Source organism: Lutjanus erythropterus, chromosome 10 (assembly GCF_056507025.1).
Source record: "Lutjanus erythropterus isolate fLutEry1 chromosome 10, fLutEry1.hap2, whole genome shotgun sequence".
NCBI lineage: Eukaryota > Metazoa > Chordata > Actinopteri > Lutjaniformes > Lutjanidae > Lutjanus > Lutjanus erythropterus.
Window position 1 is genome coordinate 27867049 of NC_139326.1, and position 21391 is coordinate 27888439.

General features: G+C 39.4%; 2 protein-coding genes across 5 annotated transcripts in view; both read right to left on the reverse strand.

Annotated features, from left to right (window-relative positions):
* ap1b1 (adaptor related protein complex 1 subunit beta 1) overlaps positions 1-14629 on the reverse strand; it is a 37699-nt gene extending 23070 nt beyond the window's left edge. Inside the window, exons 1-13 of one of the 4 annotated variants that reach the window (XM_084728892.1) lie at positions 14551-14629; positions 11870-11930; positions 9472-9577; positions 9231-9366; positions 7817-8062; positions 7400-7590; positions 7087-7308; positions 6270-6390; positions 6058-6153; positions 4953-5068; positions 3706-3871; positions 2211-2309; positions 336-595 (exon numbers count right to left, since the gene is read on the reverse strand). In XM_084728892.1, the coding sequence (XP_084585018.1) occupies positions 336-595; positions 2211-2309; positions 3706-3871; positions 4953-5068; positions 6058-6153; positions 6270-6390; positions 7087-7308; positions 7400-7590; positions 7817-8062; positions 9231-9366; positions 9472-9577; positions 11870-11906 (1796 nt within the window). In that variant the 5' untranslated portion in view covers positions 11907-11930; positions 14551-14629. Of the gene's footprint in view, positions 1-335; positions 596-2210; positions 2310-3705; positions 3872-4952; positions 5069-6057; positions 6154-6269; positions 6391-7086; positions 7309-7399; positions 7591-7816; positions 8063-9230; positions 9367-9471; positions 9578-11869; positions 11931-14253; positions 14386-14550 lie in introns of those variants that run through there. The other 3 variants (XM_084728891.1, XM_084728893.1, XM_084728894.1) reach the window with 3 other exon arrangements.
* A 3311-nt stretch (positions 14630-17940) lies between these two features.
* Positions 17941-21391, reverse strand: part of gas2l1 (growth arrest-specific 2 like 1) — a 31066-nt gene continuing 27615 nt past the window's right edge. The window contains exon 5 of the mRNA XM_084728896.1: positions 17941-21303. Coding sequence (XP_084585022.1) covers positions 19239-21303 — 2065 coding nt within the window. The 3' untranslated portion in view covers positions 17941-19238. The remainder of the gene's footprint in view (positions 21304-21391) is intronic.

Consider the following 21391-nt stretch of genomic DNA (forward strand, 5'->3'; position numbering starts at 1 on the left):
TTAATTTGGATTTTATGTTATTAACTTAATTTCTATTTGGAAAACTATATATTCCTGGTGATTTTCAAATACACTGTAAGCCTAATTTGACATTGAACTGCTCATATAACTCAATTTACTCCAGAGAAAATTGGTAAGTAGCTTTGTTGAGTTCTATCTAAAAGCAGGAAGGAACAAAGCAGAACAGATGCACAGCTTTACACAACTAGAAAAGTCTGTCACTCAGCAGATTTGACGGAAAGCATAATAGTAACATCGAGAAGCAGACGCTAGGTCCACTTAAGAAAACAAACCCTTTTCCCTGCAGTGTTTCAGAAAAAAAAATCATGACTCACGATCCAGCACTGCCAGGAAGTCTCTTGTGTTGAACACCGCGGCTGCCCTCAACAAAGGCACTGGGAGGCTTGTGGTAGACAGAGGCCAGAGTACCAATGTGGCAGATAAGCTCCTCCAGCAGTGTGGGCTCAATCAGATCTGTCTCCTCAGAGATCAGGGGCTTCTCAGCCAGAACCACCTCTTTAGCAGCCACGGGGTCTGTGGAGAGCAGACGCCAGTAGATGTAGCCACGGTCCCTGAGGTCTGGGTTATCAGAGTCCTGCAGAGAGAGATAGATGGAGGCATGTGGAGGAAGGATTTATTCATGGAACTTGTTTAATAAATACTTAATGTTAGACTCTTTATGTCTTGGTCCTGATATGAGAGACTGAGCAGTGGTTCAAAGATATCAAAAACAGAGTTAGCCTTGGTACCGCTAGAATCTGGCTAATGCATGAGACAACATGACACTGCACATCTTAATTACCATGGAAAAGGGAAAGTTTCAGTTTCAGCTAAATCAAGTATGCAGTAAAAACAAATTTTGTTACAAAGGTTCTCTTAACTTATGAGGCACATTGTCTTCCCATTGCTGCTTTCTGGAACAAAACTGTACATCTATGTCATCCAATACTGTTGCGCAAACACAGTTCCCTGTTAACTGCTGTAGCTAAATCTGTAGAATAATGATACACAAGCATTGTGGCATTGTGATTCTACATTGACATTGTGTCAGAGAGACGCTGAAACATCTTTATAGATTCTATTGAAATCATTACTGTTGTCTTAGACTGCATCATAATGAGATGTTTCTTGTCCTCTGTCATATTCACCATGTACATAAATGATGGGAAGACAAAAGCAAGAAGTACCAACTCATTGTGTCCATGGTGATACATTTCTACTGCAAAATAAATTAAAATAAATAATGTATGCCTTCAAACATTAACACTAGTTGCTAGATGCTTGCTAGTTTTGTGTCTTTATTAGCATAATACTGATAACAGGCGGGTCTTAATTAAGGTGCATTTTGACATGATACAAGTTATATCATTTTAGATAATACTACAAAAGATTTTCTAAGAATGTTGTTTTCAATTTTCTAAATGAACTTGCTACCTAAGCCCATTAAAACTAGGGAAGTACTAGTCTGTCAAGCTTTTTGCTAATATTTTATTGTTGTACAATGCCTGTTAACCGTTGACAGCAGCCCCCTTCTCCTTGTGCTAATGGCCAGATCTTGTAATCCAGTAATGTGGAAAGTGGGACAGATGATATCCAGTAACCAGTGCAATTTAGCAGTATTTTGTTCTAGAAAATGAAAATAAGGTTGTTTGTAGGCTGTATCAGAATAAAGTGGCATATAACCACTTGCATGGAGCAATGTGCAGCTACTTTCAGAGCGGACATGTGGACGTTAGCCTGCAATGAGAGCAGGCTGCTGGTGCTGCAAATGTTAGTACATGTTCAGATGATGTTTAATCGTACTGACTAACTGTCTCAATTTTGACTGTTTTCTTACATCTAGACAAGATGACTAGTCTAAATTAAAATTTAATCAACAGAGGAACTAGTTGCAAGGAACATCCCTAATTAAAACACAATGAGTGTAACAGTAAAGTAAACTCAAACCACTGCAGTCATAACTGAGAGAAGTGCGAGGCTCAGATATTGTCATCACAATACCCCAGGGTGCCCAGAATGACTAAGTAATAGAGAACTCTTTAGAAAACCAAAAGCGATGTCTGATGAAAACAAATTACACAAACTAGAGGAGGAAGACATGGATGGCATTCTGAGTAGAAGGCAGTATGGTGAGGATTGTCAAATATCTTTAGACACAGAGATGGTGATAGAGACATGAAATTTATGTGTGTGTGTGGTTTTGTTCTCACCTGTGTGGCTAGACTTAGCACCTGCTGCACTAACTCCTGGGTCTCGGTCGGCTTTTTCAGGAACAACTTGACGATTGCTGTAAGTAGCTGAAGTTGCACCTATAAGACACAATAAACACATACAGTACACATTAGAACATTTTAGTCTATAATTGTAATACAGTGGTACAGTGCATCTTAATGAGGAAAAACCTTTCAGGCTCATAGTGTTTTCAAGTGCCCTTGTTGCAAAGACAAAAAGTGTTATGTCAAAATGTCTTTCATCGTCATCTTACTGTGATATGCCTAACCTTGCCCTACCCCTCAACCACAGAGGGCTTCGCTATAGGAAACACTAGCTGACGGAGGAAAACTCTTCGACACAACAGCAAAACGCTTTTCATTTCCTCAGAGTCTAGCTCTGTGAAGAAATGACCATCACCTCTTTGGAAACAGCTGAGAACAAAAAGCTTGTTCACTCAAGGGATATATTAAAATTGCAGCGCATCACCTGCCCTGCACACTCTAGCGTGCTGGGATTTTATACCTGAACTATGAGCAGGAGGATGCAGACTTTTCTTTCTCTGACTGTGTGGAAATCTGATATTTCTACATCACACATGACAAGAAAGGCATTTCAACCGGAGTCTTGTCAGTTTTTTGTAAAACAGGCTGATATGGAGTTCAAATCTAACACTGAACTGAAAATAGTGAACCAATTGTCAAATCTGCGTATGGAACAGACAAGTCCAATCTGACAAAATTCTGCATCAGGTACAGACCTACTTATAGGGAACCAATCTAAATGTGAACACTGTCAGTGTTATATAAACATCACACTATGCATTCAACATTTACTTCATAATGATAAGTCAAAGCTAACAAAGGTTGTCTATTGTCTAATGATCTTTTAACAATGAGCTGTGTTGAAACAAAATAAACACATAACAAATAAACAAAGTTGAGACTCCTTTTAGTTCTCAGGGATTAGGTTTCCCATGGAAACTGCCACAGCCAGCTAAAGTAAATACTCCAACCACTAGTTTAACCTGTCGTTATCAATAACAGCATAAAAGAGAACATTTTATACATAATGCATTGCTTTCGACCCCCCAAATCACTTAATGTAATCAGAAAAGCCTCTCCAAGGCAATGCTATGGGAATCGATCTATTGCTTAGGGGGAGTCTAAAAACGCAAAGCCTGTTGTAATCCCACAACAAACTGTGGCATAACACTCATCAGAGGAAGGCTGGCTTCTCTACAAAATGAATGTGTCTGAGCCAGCTATAAAACATGTTCCCATTATTGCACTGTCTTCCTCTTCTGTGGTACTTTGTGTACAGCATGTCACAAAGCAGCAAACAGCAAACCAAAGGCTTTAATTATTTCCAACTACAGAACCTAAAGTGTGCTACTTACTGCCAGCACTGCTTGCAAATTAGTAGTGCCAATACCATTAGAAATGGACTTCACATTTTCTAAATAACAACCTCTCACCAGTCTCCTAAACACACCTGAGTGCTTTCATCATGGAAACCTTCCAAAAAGCTCTCCAGCAGCTCATCGGCGTTGTCGATGCGTTCTGCATATTCTCCCACAATCCAGATCATGGCGGCACGTGCCTCCGGCTCATCCAGGGAGTCCAGATTTTCACACAGAGTGGCAATCACGCTCTCATACCTGGACACACAGTCACACAAAACATTACATGCAGACAAATATTTAAGGAGATAAAAAAAAAGATGCAAACAATCACATACAGCAAAAACTCTAATTGACTGAATTAATCTGTGACCATCAGGGAAAGAAAAAAATAAACAAACTGATTAACAGCCACCTCATGTCGCTGCCTTATAAAAAAAAAAATAGTAACAAACAACTGCCCGCATCAACACCCAGGAGACACAGAACAACATTAGCATTACTCTGGAGCTGTGTTTTCTGGCAGCCTGACAAATGTAAATCCAATATTCACTGTCCTTTTAGCGCTGCGTTGGTCTTTGGGTCTTTTGCTTGCTAGATACTCAATTTACCAATGTTTTCTGCACTGGTGGGTGAATTCCTGTGGTTGAGGCACTTCTGATTTGAATGAAACGCTTGATAATTACCAATGCCATTTACATAATGGTTTTATTACGAGATGTGCCAAAGCAGAAAGATTTAGTTGATGTCTAATTAATAGAAAAGGCAGAAGTTTGAGTGGGTAGTGACTCATACAGCTAAAAGGCTTGAGCCATGCCGAGCTGGAGGCTCTGCAAAGCTGCTCCCTTGGAGACTCACGACTCCTCGGTGATGTGTGGGAGAGGTTTCTGTCTGGCACATGAATCGACTCTGTTGGATCCACAGAAGAAGTCACGCACCGGCCGAACCTGCCTGACCTTTGACCAGGTGCAATTAAGGCAGGGTGTTAAGTGGTGTCCACTACAACCACTCTTATTACCGAGGACAATTTTTCTTGTCTGAAAGCTCTTTTGCATGTCTCCTGGTACAAAGGCCAACCTGAAAACACTTTGTCTGTGTAATGAGCTTTCACTCAGTCCATTTATAGACTGGGAGAGAATAATCGGTGGGTCAGTGATGTGGAACAGTCGGGGCGTCTGCTTGCGTATCACAGTTTGTGTGAGTAAACAGATTTCAGACAACAGTGCAAAGCATCTAATAGGCTGTATAACCTCATGCATCTAAAAATGTCTCACTCTGACTGGCCAGTGTTAACAAGGGTTGTGCAGATGACCACACTGATGCCTATGACGGAACCTACTTGTTAGGGTACTTGCGGAAGATGTCCTTGATGACCACAATGGCCTCCTGCACCACGTAATTGACCTTGGTTTGGATGAGGTCTAGCAGTGTGCTGACACAGCGCTCTGCTGATTGCTAATAAATGGAGAGAGAAAAATCTGTCATGACAGGCCTGCAGATTCAAAACAGTACAGAGAAGAGCATATAAAATACTGTATATGCTAAAAAATGGAACTAGTTTTATTGTTTTTCAACTGTTATCATTAGGAAACTAAATCATGGTATTTTGTTCAGGATGTCTTTCGATTTAAAATGAAAAGGTTTTAAAATAGTCCACTTTAGCCTTTTGCATATAAATTATTAGAATTTATGGTGTGGCTTAACTATTTAAGCCGATACAGAAAACACATGGCCAAAAACCTGGTTTTAGGTATCAGTACAACATTCACATCCCTGTATCTTTGACATATCCCTGATGGCTACAGAAATATGATGCCTACTGCCTAAATATTTTGCTGACACCAAGTAAAAGTACAAAACACTGGCTTCAGAAAAACTGTCGCACTGCAGGCCTCTTTGTTAGTATTGTTTAACACCTATATCCCCTAGAACAGATGACCTACTCCATACGGCTCACAAGAATAATGAGAAAAACGATGGGAAAAATACTATTTATTTAGTCAACGAGACAGATCCTTCCTAATTATTATATGTACCATGTGGGGCATTTTGTTTTGAATCAAATTTGCCTTGATTTACTGCTTATTCCATGACCTCATTTTGTTTCCTTAATTGTTTTTTGCTTACTGTTCTTATGTTCATAAATAAAAGGAGAAAAAAATATACAGTTCTGTGTTAAGTTTGTTCGATTGAAATTATGAGAGAAATTTATCAGGCTGTATTAGGGTCCAAAATGGAAATGTAATGAACAGTTGTATAACTTTGCATAATATCTTGTATTTTTGTTATCATTTCCAGGGCTGTAATCTGATTGAGTTACCAGTAAATAAGGGAAATTATATAAATCAATGCTTTATCACTGAATGATTTAACACTACACAAATGTTACAAGGATTTGACCAACAAAGCATGTAGGGACAGCATGATATAATTTGTCCACCCACCTCTACTTTGATGGCACAGCGGCCAATGGCTCTGACAGCTTTACGAACAAAGTCCACATCCACCTCGGTGGCATACTCCTTCAGCTCAGCCAGGACCTGCAGCGAGACAGACGAACAGTTCTGTCACTCAGATCATCTTGTTAACAAAATCTAGATATAAGATCATGGTTTTTAAACACAGTGATGTATTATAGCTGTGGTGGGTTGGTTACCTGGGCGATGTTGGCTTGAGATGCTAGGCGAATCATGATGTCCAGCTTCTCCAGTTTGACATAGATTGGGTCATTGTACTTTACAAAGAAAACCTTCATCTCGTGTTTCAGGATCTCTGGGCTAAAAAGGGATATTTCTTGTTATTTCATGGCAATCGACTCATATTGTAACATAACATAAAATAAATTAAAAGGTATCAAATTGAGATATACTATGTAACTTTTATTAGGGCCTGCTATTCCTAATGCATAAAGAAGAGGCCTCTCTAGCTCATCTCCCCACCTACTAATTGGTACCAGGAAGCAAGCCAGCATCACACCTGTACTGGCATCCCTGCACTGGTTACTGGTCAAGTACAGGGGTGAGTTTAAGGTTCTTTTATTTGTCTTTAAAGTTTTACACAGCCTGCTGCCCCAGTACATCTCTGAGCTCCTTGGCCCCTTTTCCAACCCCAGATCTGTCAGATCATCAAGACCAGCTGCTCCTGGCTTTCCCTCAGTAAGGGTTAAGGGCACAGCAGCCACCCTAAAGCTTTGGAACAGTTTGCCATTTTCAACTGTCTGCCTCTGCAGACATTTTTAAGGCTCAACTTTAGATCCACGTTTTCTCAGGCTTTTGAGTGTCCTTGAGGTTTTGTTTCCCTTTTTACTCTTACGTATTTTCCCCCATCTGTTCTTTTACTTATTCATTTGTGTATGGAATAGCATTATCTCTACTACTATTTTGCTGTTACCATGTTATGTTATTTCATTTTTGTTATTTTATTGTACAACACTTTTTTATATGTGCTTTCTGAATAAACTTGGTTAGATATACCGTCTCTGTACAATGAGGTTGATGTTTCTGAGGGCCACATATTGCAACTCGGGCTCAGCAGAGAGGAGCGTGACCAATGGAGGGGCGAGCTTCTTCAGTAGGGTGCCATAGTAGTCCAGGTCTTTGGGCAGCATCTCCATGAACTTCATTAAAACTTTAACTGCTGACAACACCACTGCAGAGTTGGCATGTGAGAGCCGTGGGGTCACACGCTCACAGATGCTGCAAGATGTTGGGAGAGAGTGAGTAGAAAATTATACAGGGTTTTTTACTGGTTACTGACATGCACCGTTAATGAAGTGCTTCCTCTTACCTTTGGGACTCGCGGTCATCGCGAGGTGTGTAATTGGCCAAGCAGTCGAGAATGAATATCTGTCCCCACTCTGTGCACTCATTCAAAGCTGTCAGCAACTTGTTGATGGTCTGAGGGTTCAGGTCCAGCAGATTACTGTTGGGGTGAGACTCCGCTATCTCAGACAGCGCTGCCACTGCGTTCGCTACGACCTGAAGATAAAGACAAGAGTTCAGATAAATGCTGACAGAAAAACAGCCACTATCGGCTATGTAAAGATATAAAGGAGAGGTTATTGAACTAACACGATCCTGGCAACACGGTGAACATTTGTATGCCAGCACATGGCTTATCAGTGAAAGGCAGAGTCGGGGCTTGTAGCCAGCTGTGTCAACGTGAATAAGACATCTGGCTGGCTCAATAGCCAAGGAGTCGTACCATGGGATTGGAGTCAGATATGAGGTCTTTAAGGGTGTCCAGAAAGCCTTGGTCTTCCACCAGCTGGGCGTTGATATCATGGAGCTTTGCCACACACACAGCAGCGGTCTTCCTCACATATGGGTCTTCATCCTTCAGACATTTCCTCAGTGGCTCACAGAGGTATTCAGTGATCTTGTCCACACGGATGCAGCCCATCGTACGAACAGCAAGGGCCCGGATTAGAGGGTTAGGGTCTTCACAGTCCTATGTGGGTGGTACAGAAAGGTTTTTGTCACAACTTTTTATTTATTTCTATTTGTCTCTTTAACTCTGTCTGTTTTCTCCCCTCCCTTCTGGAAGAAAGGAGTGAACCTCACATTCTACACACCTCGCTATATTATTGCCCATACTGAAGTCACAGAACAGACAATATGTTGCTACCTCACCATCACACTGTCACTTTGTCTTGTTTTTGTCATCTTTTTAACCCTTATCTTTATATATATTTATTTTAAATATATCAAACATTTGTTTGCATTTCTAGAGCATGATCCAAAATGCATGATACTTGGGATAACAAGTATCTTTATTACTGATCAATATAAGGGGAATCTTGAAAATGCGATCATTCAGTGCTAGAAAGTACATACCTCTGAACTGGATAACAGACCAACTTAAACATAGTGGCATACGGTCACTTACTATGGTATGCTAGATTACTTGACATGTATGCTACATTGGAAAGACAACGCATTTTACAGAACACAGGAGCTTTTATATCCTATTTTGGCTTGGATAGTTATACTGTTCTTACTAGAGGTTTTATGTAGTCTGTGCTTTACTGTTATTGTCTGTGAGCTGGGATACAATGTTTATTCTTTGTTTTTCAGGGTCATAGTGTTTTATGTTGTTTTGATCTGGAAATTCAATTAAATATCTTCATGGCAATGCATTTTTCAGATAATCTAATAGCTTTGTAAATGGTTTGTTTGGCTTAACAAAGAAGAGAATTGTCTTAACTTAAAGGAGCACTCCCTCCTTCAGTTTTACCAAAAAATTTAAAATCACCAATTTTGGAGATACGTGGTTTTCACAGGACCACAACAATACACTGAGGTGTCACTGCTACTGCAGTCTGACGAAAGAGGAGAAGGAAAAAAATTAATTAAAAAAAGAAGAACTTATTTCTTATTTAAGTTAAAACCTATTTCAAATGCCGAGACACAAACTATTTCCTTGTAATATTAACATTTTCTTTTTACTTTTCTTTACTTTTATTTTAAAATTTCTTTTGTGGCACAAGACCTCTGGGACACATACCTCTTTTAGTACTTTACCAAGCAAGCACTAATGGTATTAAGCACTTGAATGATAAATTACAAATAGCTAACTCTAAAGAGTTTTAACATATTTATGAGATATTGAGTTTTACCTTTACAAAAGTGTTCACAGCCATGATAGCCATGTCTGGCTGACTCTTGGCGTAGTTCATCAGGTAGAGGTAGACCAGCTTTTTCAGTTCCAGGTTGTCCGTCTGCATGCAGTTCACAACATCTGGGAACAGAGCACTAAAGAAGGGACAAGGTGTTACAGTGTGTGGCTACTGACTCCAGATGGAAGGTGATGTGTTACAGTACATTATTACACATTGACATTAATTTTCCCTGGCTCACCTGACATCCTTGCCAACTGTCATAGATGCAATGACCTTCTTCACAGCCTCCTTCTTCTTCTCTTTCTTATCACTGTTTAGCTCTGCCTTGAGCTCAAAGATCTCCCCTGTACGCAAGAGAAAAAAAAAAAAGAGAATCATACGTCATGTAATACATTTGTGATGTAGGGCAGCATTTCATTTTTTTCACAAGTGCCAAGTGTGAAGTGGACACACTGACACGCAATATTCTGCCTACCCTTATCTATCAGAGTCCCTCATAAATACATAATGGGGACACTGACATCCCCAGCAGTTTCTGATACTGGCGGTTCATATTACTTGTCAGGGGTTTAGATGCACATGCTTTAGGAAACCATTCTGATCACAGTGCATGATAGCTGCTGCACCATATAAGCCATCTACTGGCCCAGCGACAGAAAGTCTTTATCATAAAGCTGCAACTGAATGAGTTCACATTATTAGAAGTGGAAGAGAGAGTGCAGAAGTCATGTTACCTGACTGTTGATGAGTAGGGCAGGGCGATTATTTCATATGATCTTTTATCAACTTTTAAGTTACCCCTTTGATTTTGTTTTGTGTGTATATGTGCTATGGGACACTGCTCAAAATAACTTAATATCATGCACTGAGACAATTCTAATATTTCTTAAGTGAAACACCGCATTTACAAAGGCACTGAATCATGTGAAAAAATGCACTGCCTCAAAGCAGAAAACTTGGGTGTTTTTCTTAGCTCCTGAAAAGTTGGCACTTTGGAGAAACGTGGTTTTCATAGGACAGCAATGATATCTTTGTATTGTGATTTAGATTTATAACAGAAAAATGTTATTTTTAAGAAGAACAACTGATTTCAACCACAACACCCAACGAAATTTACAGGTTTTGTTGGACAGGATGTCAAGATTAGTAAGCAGGTGACCTGTTGACCTATATGGTTGTGAAGATGTTAATCATTTTCCAGTCCAATCATTTTAGGCAGTCAACATTGTGACTGCCTAAATAAACTGATATGGTCAGATTTTTTTTTTATACTAAGAATTTAATTATTGCCAATGAAGTGCCAATAAGGCTATACAATTAGTTCAAATATTATCAAAATCATGATATGGACCATATCCAAATCACAGATGCGACAATTTTTTGATAAAAGAAAAATGCCTGAAAAAACAGCATTATAATGAAGCACTGTAGTGCTGCTGGGATGACCAAGTCCACAAATCTTGTTCTCCAGATGTAAGAAAACATGTTTGTTTGGTACAGACCCCAAAAAATGTCTCATCATCATGATTTTTGTTTTTGTTTTTCCAGTGGAAAAACTGATGCAAAAATGATCATTCCCACTAATTGTGTCAATGATATCGCAACTGCATTATCTGTCACAATAAGATCAATATTTGTTTTTAACCACATCGCACAGCCCTAATTGCTAATATTAAATATAATGTTTTGTGGTATAGTGTTGAACCAAGCATCCTGTCATCATGTGATTTTCTCATGAAGGATGAAAAAGAGTTGTGTTGTTGTTTTTATCATTGCTTTTTAGAAAACTAAAAAAAGACTATTTCAGTGCACTGTCACTGACATACTACCAGCATGAATTAGATTATAAACACATAAACTGTGAGTACACTGTCAATTTTGGGCTTAAATTTGAGTCTAACTACTTAGAGTTTCCCTGGCATTGTAAATCCCTAATCACTCCCGATCTCTTCCAAGATGCTAACAACAGACTGTATACAACATTGGGCAGATGCACAGAATAAGCAGATACCAAAAGAAACCTGCTCTTTTGTCTAAATCAATCTTAACAAACAAAGGGTATCTATACATCATCACTCAAAAGCATCTATTTGCCTTTTCTAAGCCCTGTGTGGGAACAGTTCTGGTTTGTGTGAAAAGAGCCACACAAACACAACAGGAAGCACAGCAGGACAGTTAAATCTCTGACAGCTAATGCTCAATATGTCTAATCTGATTTACAATAACCAGAGCTGTTCAGTTGTGGGTAACAATGTTAAAACAAAGCAGGGTGATAACATCTATGATTCAATTTTCAAGGTCAGCCTAGGTCAGTTAGGTACTATGGTAAACATATTATATTCAACAAAGTGATAATGAACATCTAATGCATCCTGTGTTGTGAATATATTTAGTTTATTTTTTTTTTTCTAAAAACCACTTTTAAATTAACTGTACTACATTTACAACATTAAAAAAAAAGTTCAGGTCTCCATTTGTAGGGATAATAATTCAGCACCACCAAGCTAACTATGCCACAATTTCCACAAAGCATTTGTTTAAAACAATGCATGGAGAGAAAAGAGTAACTTGACACTGAGGCTGTTTACATGTTAAATCATTTATCTTATGAATTAATAAATAGTGAGCTTTCAGACCTTTCTTGGTAGTGGTGAAGTACTTGGAGTCCGTCATCTTGGATCCAAACTGTCGATTCTCCTGCAAAAGACAAGAGGGTCAGAAATGATGATGATGATGATGATGATTGGGAAATCTTTTCATGATGAGTGGAAACTTGGAGCATCACAAGAGCAGCAGGAAATACTAGAAGTGCAAGCACAGGGAAATAAAAGGAATTCCTGTCTTCTCCTGAACAAATGGCAGTGATCTATCAGAAAAGAAAACAATGGATTTTGCTGAGAAAACAGACACTAATATCTTCTCTTTAAACACAAATCTTGTTGGTCAGCAGGTATGTAGCCAGCAATATCAGAGTCAACTTTAAATGCTTTCTGCAGAATGTAACTATTTTATTTCCTATTGTTGATTGCCACTCTTGACCCAACACTTCTTTGCGAAACATCTTCTCCCGTTCGCACTACAATACTTCCTGCTATAAAATTTGAGCAACACTGTTCAAGTTAAAGGGTAGTTTAGCCCAAAAAAAGGAACAGAAATCTGATTAAAAAGAGAAACATTCTCCAGCTGCAGAGAAAGTAAAACCAGGAGTTACTCCATAACTCAGAACATAAATGATTAATTACATAATCACCATTAAGAATTTAAAAATGTATTAACTGTATACACATTGTAAACACTTTGGTTTGGTCTGACATGTTAGACCAGAAATGGCAGTAATTAAGCCCCTTTTCACATTGTACAGTCAGCCAGAGACATTTGATGAATAAGGACAGGGAGACAAGAGCAGCCTCTTGAGTGAGAGGATTATTGTGTTATTATGGTTTATGCAAATTATTTATGCTTCATGAATAAATGTTTCACATAATAAATACGTGGCTAGAATTGTTGTTTTTTCAGTCAATAATAGTAACTTCCTGCTTTTGTGGCAGATATGAATAAGATGACAGATAATTTAAAATTTTTGTATTTAAAAAGAAGTTCATAAAACCTGCAGCTTATGTACACCTGAGCGTAAAAACGGCTATGCATGTTGAGCAAAAATTGATTATTTATTTTTCCATAGCAGTGACCTAACCAAATCTAACTGACATCACTATTACAACAAAAACAAAGAAAGAAGACTTAAGTTTGGATTCCTCAGACGTTCATTTATTTTTTCTAATAAACTACATCACAAACATACTTTGGCTTTTAAAGAGCATTTTGCTTGAGAATTCAAATGAAATGCTTTGACATAATACAACAAATCAGACATTATTATAGCCAGTAATTATCAGCTATAATTTCATTATCAGAATAATAGATAGCAACATAAATTTCTCTTTATCCCATAGCCAATAATTTATTGACCACTACATTTATTGTGCATCTCTAAAACCTTGTTTTCACAACCTTGTGTACCTGTGTTGCCATTGTCTCTTTCAGTGTTGCCTTGATATACAGTAAATATTTTTTGGTTACAATATTAATGAGACTGAATTGTGATGTTTTTTCCATCATGTTTAATTAGCTATGATGTTATGAAGTTATACTTCACAACTATAATAAAAACAGTAAATGAAACATATTGCATCCCAATCAACATTGCTATGGCCTATAGCTAATTATTTCATTAGTTTCTCATTAATTAGTATGACTTCCTATTAAATCAGATGGTACTGTAGAGACCTCTTTGGAGACCTAAGTTTTCCTTGACCATTACAATCTATGTTAACCCAATATAACAACAACATTGCCTTTATCAGCCTGTATACAGCAATAAAACAGCTATTAACTGAATTTTAAATGAAGTTTAATTGAATGAAAATGAATTATGCTAGCAGAGAGTAATGTTAACAGTCAGTCACTTTATACCAAGTCTAAATGAATGACAGAGGCCTGTAAGTTATTAACGTTCATTTGCTATTAGTAACAATGAACTGCGAGGACAAATCAGAGAGTCTCATTAATCTAACGTTGTAGTTTCAATATTCATTGAACTTCAGGAAGCTGTCAACATCAGACAGGTTGTTAGCCACAAGTTAACCAAATACAAAGCGTTTACACAACTGACGACGTAGCGTTAGCTAGCAAGACGATACACCTGATTAAGGTAACCTTTGTACGATACTACAGGCTGCATCACGCAATACTGACACCGAACTTATACTGTATTCTTAAATAGATCCGAGACCAACAACATCAGTACTTCACACAAGCTGACTTTACGTTAAGCTGCTAACTTAGCCTAAAAAGTAGAGCAAAGGTACGCTAGTTGGCTAGCATCACGCTAACATGACGTTAACGCTAGCTAGCCTAGCAGCCTCGAGTGTTTTTAACAAATCCATTAGAAAAAAAACTAAAAATGTAACGTCGACATAAAGTTAGTTAAATTAGTCCAGTTCTGCAATCAATTACTCACGCATAACTGATTTGCCCATTCCTGCATGTTTGCGGCAGTTACGGTTAACTGAATGAAACTGGAGCTAACAGCTAGCTCTGTGGTGCAGTGTGCCTGTCAGTGTCAGCTAGCGCCTGGCCACTTCTCTGAGACATGACCTTCTAAGTACAGGCTTAAGGAAGCCTTTGCCGGGATAGTTAAGCTCTTAATCTATCGGCCTGGTTTAAACCTTACCCAACGAATTAGCGTACCTTCTGGTGTTGAAATTAGACTCACCACACAATGAATTCGGAGAGAAAATCTCCACAAACATCTTACCGTAACAGGCGTACAGGGGGCTGTGATGGCCTTCGTCCCCTCCCACTTGATTTACTTCCGTCTTTCCACAAAATATCGTTTGCAAACAGACATCAACGTCAGCTTTCAGTCACTGGGGGATGTTCCTAATAAATAGCTCTGAAATGGTTAACAATTCTTAAGATTAACACTGTAACATATATATAAACTCAAAAATTTAACAAACATGAACTTATTATTTGGTACAAAAGCTAAACTCAATAAATAAATTATATTGTAGTGAAAGGTGTTTCTAATACTGTATCCATGACTTCTATAACAAAACACTGTTAAAGGGACACAAAATAATAAACAAACAAACAAACATGTTTTCCTCTGCCCTGTAGTGCTTTTTATCCATCTAGATTTGGAGTAAAAGGTGCTCAGCTACAGACATAAACTGAGCTGCACTTTATATTTGACTAAATCTTAAAAATAATTATAATAATTACGTGTGTAGGCTGAACATTTTTGCAATTGGAGAATATAAGAATCACTTTAGACCATGAACAATGATACATGAAAATTAAAATGTCTGTTGTCTGTAAAAGACTTATTCCATTGTTTTTTGTTTTTTTTTTCAAAGCCACGGGGACTACTTTGAAATGTTGTTGTTGAATACATATGACAAGGAAATAATGGGAATACAAAAAAAATATCTAATCTTGGCTATTACTTTTGGATTATTTTAAAATCAAACATTGAAAATATTGTACCTTGCACTTAAAAAATGGACACAGGCACAAAAATGTCTTTCCATACATGTTTTCATCTCTAAACATTTTCATTGCAAAGAAAATGCATTTTTGTAGAGCATTCTCTTTTTTTCTCCTGCCAGGTCTGTCACAAAGTGGAGCACAGAAACCCATGTATGACACACTTTTTATGAGTTAATAGAGCACCGCCTATCATGAGAAAAAGTTTCATAATTTTAAAATGGTCATATTTTAAAGATGCAGAAAACGTAATTGAGTAATCCTTGACAATGTAACTATAATTCCACAGTCGTTTTTTCAAATGTAATCCAGTTTTCTGCTCTGCATGTACTCAAAGATGGACAGGAAATATGGCATTCAGTTTTGAGGTTTTTTTTTTTTGCATTTTTGACCATAAGTCTGAAAAATCTGCACAAAAAGATCAAGAGATATTAGTCAACAAATGGGACAACTACACACAGTGTTGTACAACTTGTAAAACAACATCAACAGACATTTTGTTTCAAGAAATTAAATCACATTGTGCATGAAGAACAATATTGTCATTATTCATTTTCACATTTTGGCATTTCTCCAACACGCACTGCAGAACTTCCTCCAAATCCAGACCCAATCTGTTCTGCAGACTGCTGTGACCAAAGCTCCACATGAAAAATAGATCAGAGATAAATCATAAACTTCAGAGGAAAATATTTATTACAAGAACAACTTGACAGCATTTTCAACTTTGAACGTGAAATGTTGCAGTATTGCTATTTCATACATACAAATTCCACAATGTCGAGCAATCTGTACACTGAACTGAAGTTTTAGTGAAAATAACATTAGCAAACAAGAAACTGTCTGATCATGAACATTCAGATTTCACTGATTAGGGTAGAGAGAAGGAGAGAGAGTTTTGTGAAATTTGCATGAAGTTGTGCAGAATAAAGATTGTGTGAGGACAATCACTCTTTTTGTGATTGCTAACCAAATGTAGGTTTGTATGAAGTCACAGTCCACATAACTGGTAGATTTTTAATACCAGCTGATTAGAATACAAATAAGCCAAAAACAAATTTAAATTTAAAATAATTTAAAATGTGTAAAAACCTGTTTATATAGGTGAAATTGATAACTGACTACATATTGGATTGATGTAGCTCTAACAATACTGATACGTCATAAATTATTTGTAGCAATGAGGAGTCAACATTATATCAAATTACTGTATCTCTTAATATTGCAAAACAGCCCGGATGTGTTTAGTTTTGTAGGATCATACCACTTTTTAAACTGGTAGCATTTCTAATTCATTATTATCTGTCTCTGCAGTATAATGTTGAGAAAAATCTTAAATTACATGTTGTTTCTACATATTTGGCCCCACCTCACTTAACAGTACTTGGGATACAGATGTCACTTGAGCCCAATGAGGCTTAATTTCATAAATAAATAAATTAGACCAACATCACTCCCCTCTTCACTCAAACTCTGTACATATTCTCATACAGTATGTACACAAATATATGCACACGCTTTTTCCCTAACCCTATTCACTGTGTTAGTGCCCTGCAAAAAGATGTTATCCACAAATGTTTTCCTTCCTCCTTTTTAACTGACATTGTCCTCACAGTCTCTCTGGGAGAGATTTAACAAAACCATTGGAAACACATCAAAAACATCTCTTAAGTGACAATTCTGTGGGGCACTGACACTACAGTTCCTACGTTTTCACTTTCCAATATATTTTACAAAGTCCTCACCTGACCAAAAACAGTAACTGGAGTCTGGCCTTTCATACCCTTGACAACTGTGCGAGAGCTTCACAGGAGAACATATCCAGTTACAGCATCTATTATTCATGCACTGTTGCACACGCATAGACACTCACGTTTAAATCATTCTTCATCCATCAAACTTCACCTTATAATACCATTGTACATTACTGGTCATTCCACAAATATGGAGGAAAGGAAAACAGTATCTTTCTTCCTGTGAAAAAAACATGTCTTTCTTCAGCCACTAGATGTCGCCACAGATTGTGCCACGTCCTTGAAATCATTCTGCTAAGTAGGTTATCTGGCTTCTTGTGTTTCAAAACAGCTCTGAGGCAATAAATTATATATCCTACATCAAGTATAACTTATAATTAAAATTGGCAATGTTCCTCACCTTTTTCCACATTCACACTCCCCAGTTTCTATTATCATGAGCAGTTAATGATGGTAATGTAGTGTTACCGAAAAGGTCTTAGTGAGCAAAAACATTCAAAAACTAAGCGGCGAATAAACTTTAAGGCAAAGGGAATCATCAAGGCATTTCCAACACCAATATTGCATAGCTAAGGCAGCACAGAACTGATAACAGTGAATATGTACATTAAACTGTATATTCAATGCCTTTTTATATACAAAATACCCACATCCGTCTGTGAGCACAGCAACATGTATTTACACATTCATTCTCCGAAGCTTTTGACTTTTGCACACGTACATTATGTAGCATTGTTTTCCAGAGTACAGTTTGGTCAGAGAAAGAGCTCTCAGCGTTTCTGTTTCAGTGACAATGACACAAAGTAATGCAACCTGCACTGCTCCTCATATTTTTACACTTAAAGAGACAGTTCTCCCCAAAATCAAAAATACATTTTCCTCTGGCCTGTAGTGATATTTATCCATCCATCCATGTTGTGAGTCACCAACTTTTGAGATAGTTGCCGTACAGATGTCTGCCTATTGTAAAATATAATTGAACTAGATGGCACTCGGCTTGTGGTGCTCAAAGCAGCAAATAATACAATAAAATTAAACTCAACAATAATGTCTCCTTCAGTTTTCATGTAGGAACTTTTTTCTCTCTATGGGAAAAAAAAAGTAGTTCCTATATAAAATTGCTCACGGAAAGGTCTGTGGATTATCTTGTGGTAAATAGGTCAATGAATTCTGGAAAGAAATGTTGCTGTCAGTTTTTTCAAATGTATTTGTTTTTGGGGGATTATTTGGATTTTGAGCAAAACCGAGTGTCATTTAATTCCATTATATTTGAAAGAGGGCAGAAACCTCTCCAGTCAATATCTCCAGAACTCGACACCAAAACAAACTAGATGCATAAATAGCACTGCGAGTCAGGGGAAAAATATGTCCTTTTGATTTTTGTGTGAACTGTCTCTTTAATCAACTTAAGAGTCCAAATATAGTTATTTTTTTTTACTGCATTAAACATAAACTTGAAAACCTGTAACACATAAAGCATTGAAAAACAAATATTATCTAACTCAACAACATCAATTGTTGTGAAAAGGTGACATTAGACATTAATAACAGCAGACACCTGTACAGAGATTGGTAGTGCTCGTATTGTCCATAAAGTCGGAGGAATGACAGGGGTACCTTTTTCTATGTTACCTATTAGTATATCGTAAATATGAGTATAATGAGCCTTATGTGAAGATGTGACGAGACTTAAAAACATCACAGTCATACCAGTATTTTGACTATCAAGGCAAGCAGAGATGCTGTGGCAAACCACAAGTGGGCGCCAATCCATCTGTCTAAAGGTTTAGTGTTTATACTGTTTATAGAGATGCAGCTTTAAATCCCTGGCACTTTACCATGCCCCCTCAATGGGGCACATGGCAGCACATATGCTCTCTCTCTGTCTCTCTGTATCAACCATGAGAATTTCACAAGTGTCTTGCAAAAAAAAAAAAAAAACACCTTATGATTGGCAAAAGCATCCCCATGCACACATTAAAATTACAGTAAAAGTAATAAAACCATTCCTTTGGTAATAATAAATAATTTGGCTTGAGTGCAAAATAAAAGCATTGTGAACCCCCTGCAGTGATTCAGGGGAGAAACTAAGTGGAAAAAAAGAAGTGATAGACATGCAGTGAAAACAGTCTACAGCCCAGTCTTCAGTTTTTTACACAGTAGTCAAAGTTCATGACAGCTTCCCCTTGTATCATTTGTGCTACATCCAAGCTTCAGTGTCCAGGCTCCCTGACTGTCCAGGGAAGGCGCAGTCTTTGTTGCCCATGGCTGGGGAACATGGTTGAGGATGGATCATATCTGTGAAAGCCTGGTGAAGGCTCTTGTATGTGGCTGGACGTCCAGTAGAGTGTGAGCTCTGAGGGGACAGCGGAGGCGTGTGGCAAGGGGACATAGTGTCGTGAGACTGCAGATCTCTGTAGCTGACCGGGGTGGGGATACGTGAGGGGCTGTTGTCTGGCCTATTGTCGATGCGAGGCCTGATCCTGGCTCTCAGTTTGTGCTTTGAGATGGGGGTTACCCTGTCTCCCTTCTTTTGCCCTTTCTTAGTCTGCACCGCTTCTCCATCGGTGTCCCCGTTTGTGACAGGTGAAGATGGTGGGAGAGATTCAGAGCAGGATTCGCTCAGGCTGAAGCACATGGAAGAGTTTTCACTAGAGGAATCCTGGAAGGAGCAGTCCTCAGAGGGGGGAAGGGCCACAGGTGACGGACAAGCTTCTGGGGGTGGGAGGTCATCAGTCCCGTCACCATTTTCTAGGTCATAAGGTAGGTTTGGCTGGTGATTCTCCGGAGGAACATCTCCTTCTGGTCCTGTGCTCCAGCCAAGCTGACCCTGCTGACCCGTTGGAGGAAACCCTCCATGGTCTCCGTTCATATTCCTACAGTGGAATGCAGGTCGCGAGGGGACCTGATTCATCAAATTGTCTGACTCTGTGTCTCTAAGACCAGGCAGGGAGGATGGAAGTTCCCTCTCCTCCATGGAGCTGGATATGGCTGGGAGTTTCTTGAGACCTCCTGGACGCTCCCCCCAGTGCTCAGGCTCTCCTTGACCAAAGCTCTGCGGTCCTCCAAAGTTGTGTCCATAGAGTAAATTCAAGGGATCGTCCAGCGCTAAGTGACGTGGATTAGTCCTCTTGGATTCCCTGAGGTCGGGCAGAGTTCCTATCTTTGCCCCAACATTCAGGGAAGAAGTGGAGGAGTTAGAGGAGGAATAGGCAGAGTCAGTGACGTTAGGATCAGCTGGTGCTGGCACAGCTCCCTGCAGGGTCGATCCTCCCAGGGCTCTGCTGGACACTCCTCTGGCCTGCTGTGTGTTGGCCAGAAACTCGGCCTCGAAGCTGCGATACAGGTCCTGCTCCCTCTGGGGGTCGAGTGTTGGCAGCATCTGGAAGCCAAGACCCACTTCTTCCTCTTCGGGCTCCTGACGCTCCAGACCAGACCAGGTCCTGTGGTGGCCTCGTCCGGCAGAGCGAGGTCCCTGTAATGTCCGAGGGGAGCGGGTGGCATGATGGTGTGAGTTGCGTGGAGATGAGTGTGGTGAACGTCGACCTCCTGAGGTGACTGGAGGAAGAAGTCTTCCTTTTCCTACCGAGGGTGAGCGAGGGGCAGGAGGTCTGGGCGTAGTTATTGTCTTCTTGCTGGGGCTGTTGTTGTTGTTCTGGACCCCTTTAACAGGTGAGTTAGAGCACGAGGATGACTGCCTCTTGGTGAACCCGCCACCTAATCTGGGAGAGGATGGGGGCACTTGTTTGGCCCGAAGGTCCTCTCGTCTGTCTGAGGGTGGCGGTTGAGGGTCTCTGTAGCAGGAGGCAGGTCCCGGGCTCGCATCACTTGACCGTGTACGGCTGGATAACTTATTCTGGCTGTGAGAACGTGGAGCATGGAGCCTCCTCGGGCCGTCGTTTCCAAGGGAGCGGCCCCTTTCTGTGCGAGATGTTCGTGATCCATCAGAGGATCCTTGTGGTGGGTTGGGTTTGAGTATTGGAGCGAGTGCACGTTCCCGAGACTGGCTGCGTGCACGGGGCAACGAAGGACGCAGGGACGGGGTCTGACTTCCAGCTCCAGGCCTCTCAATCATGTGCTTCCCCTCCTTACGATTGACTAGCAGGACCACCTCTTCACCAGACCGCCGTGAGGCACCACCAAGAGAGTACCGTCCCCCTCCTCCTCCTCCTCCTCCACCTCCTCCTCCTCCCTTAGAAGAGGCTGTAGAGGAGTCACTGTCTCCAGACAGACGTCTTGTCACTGGTAACATTGTCTCCTTATTCCTATAACGCAGGGAGGAGACAAAGAGTTATTTGTTATTATAATAATACCACATTCTTGGTATTACATATTTTCTAACTCAACATCTTG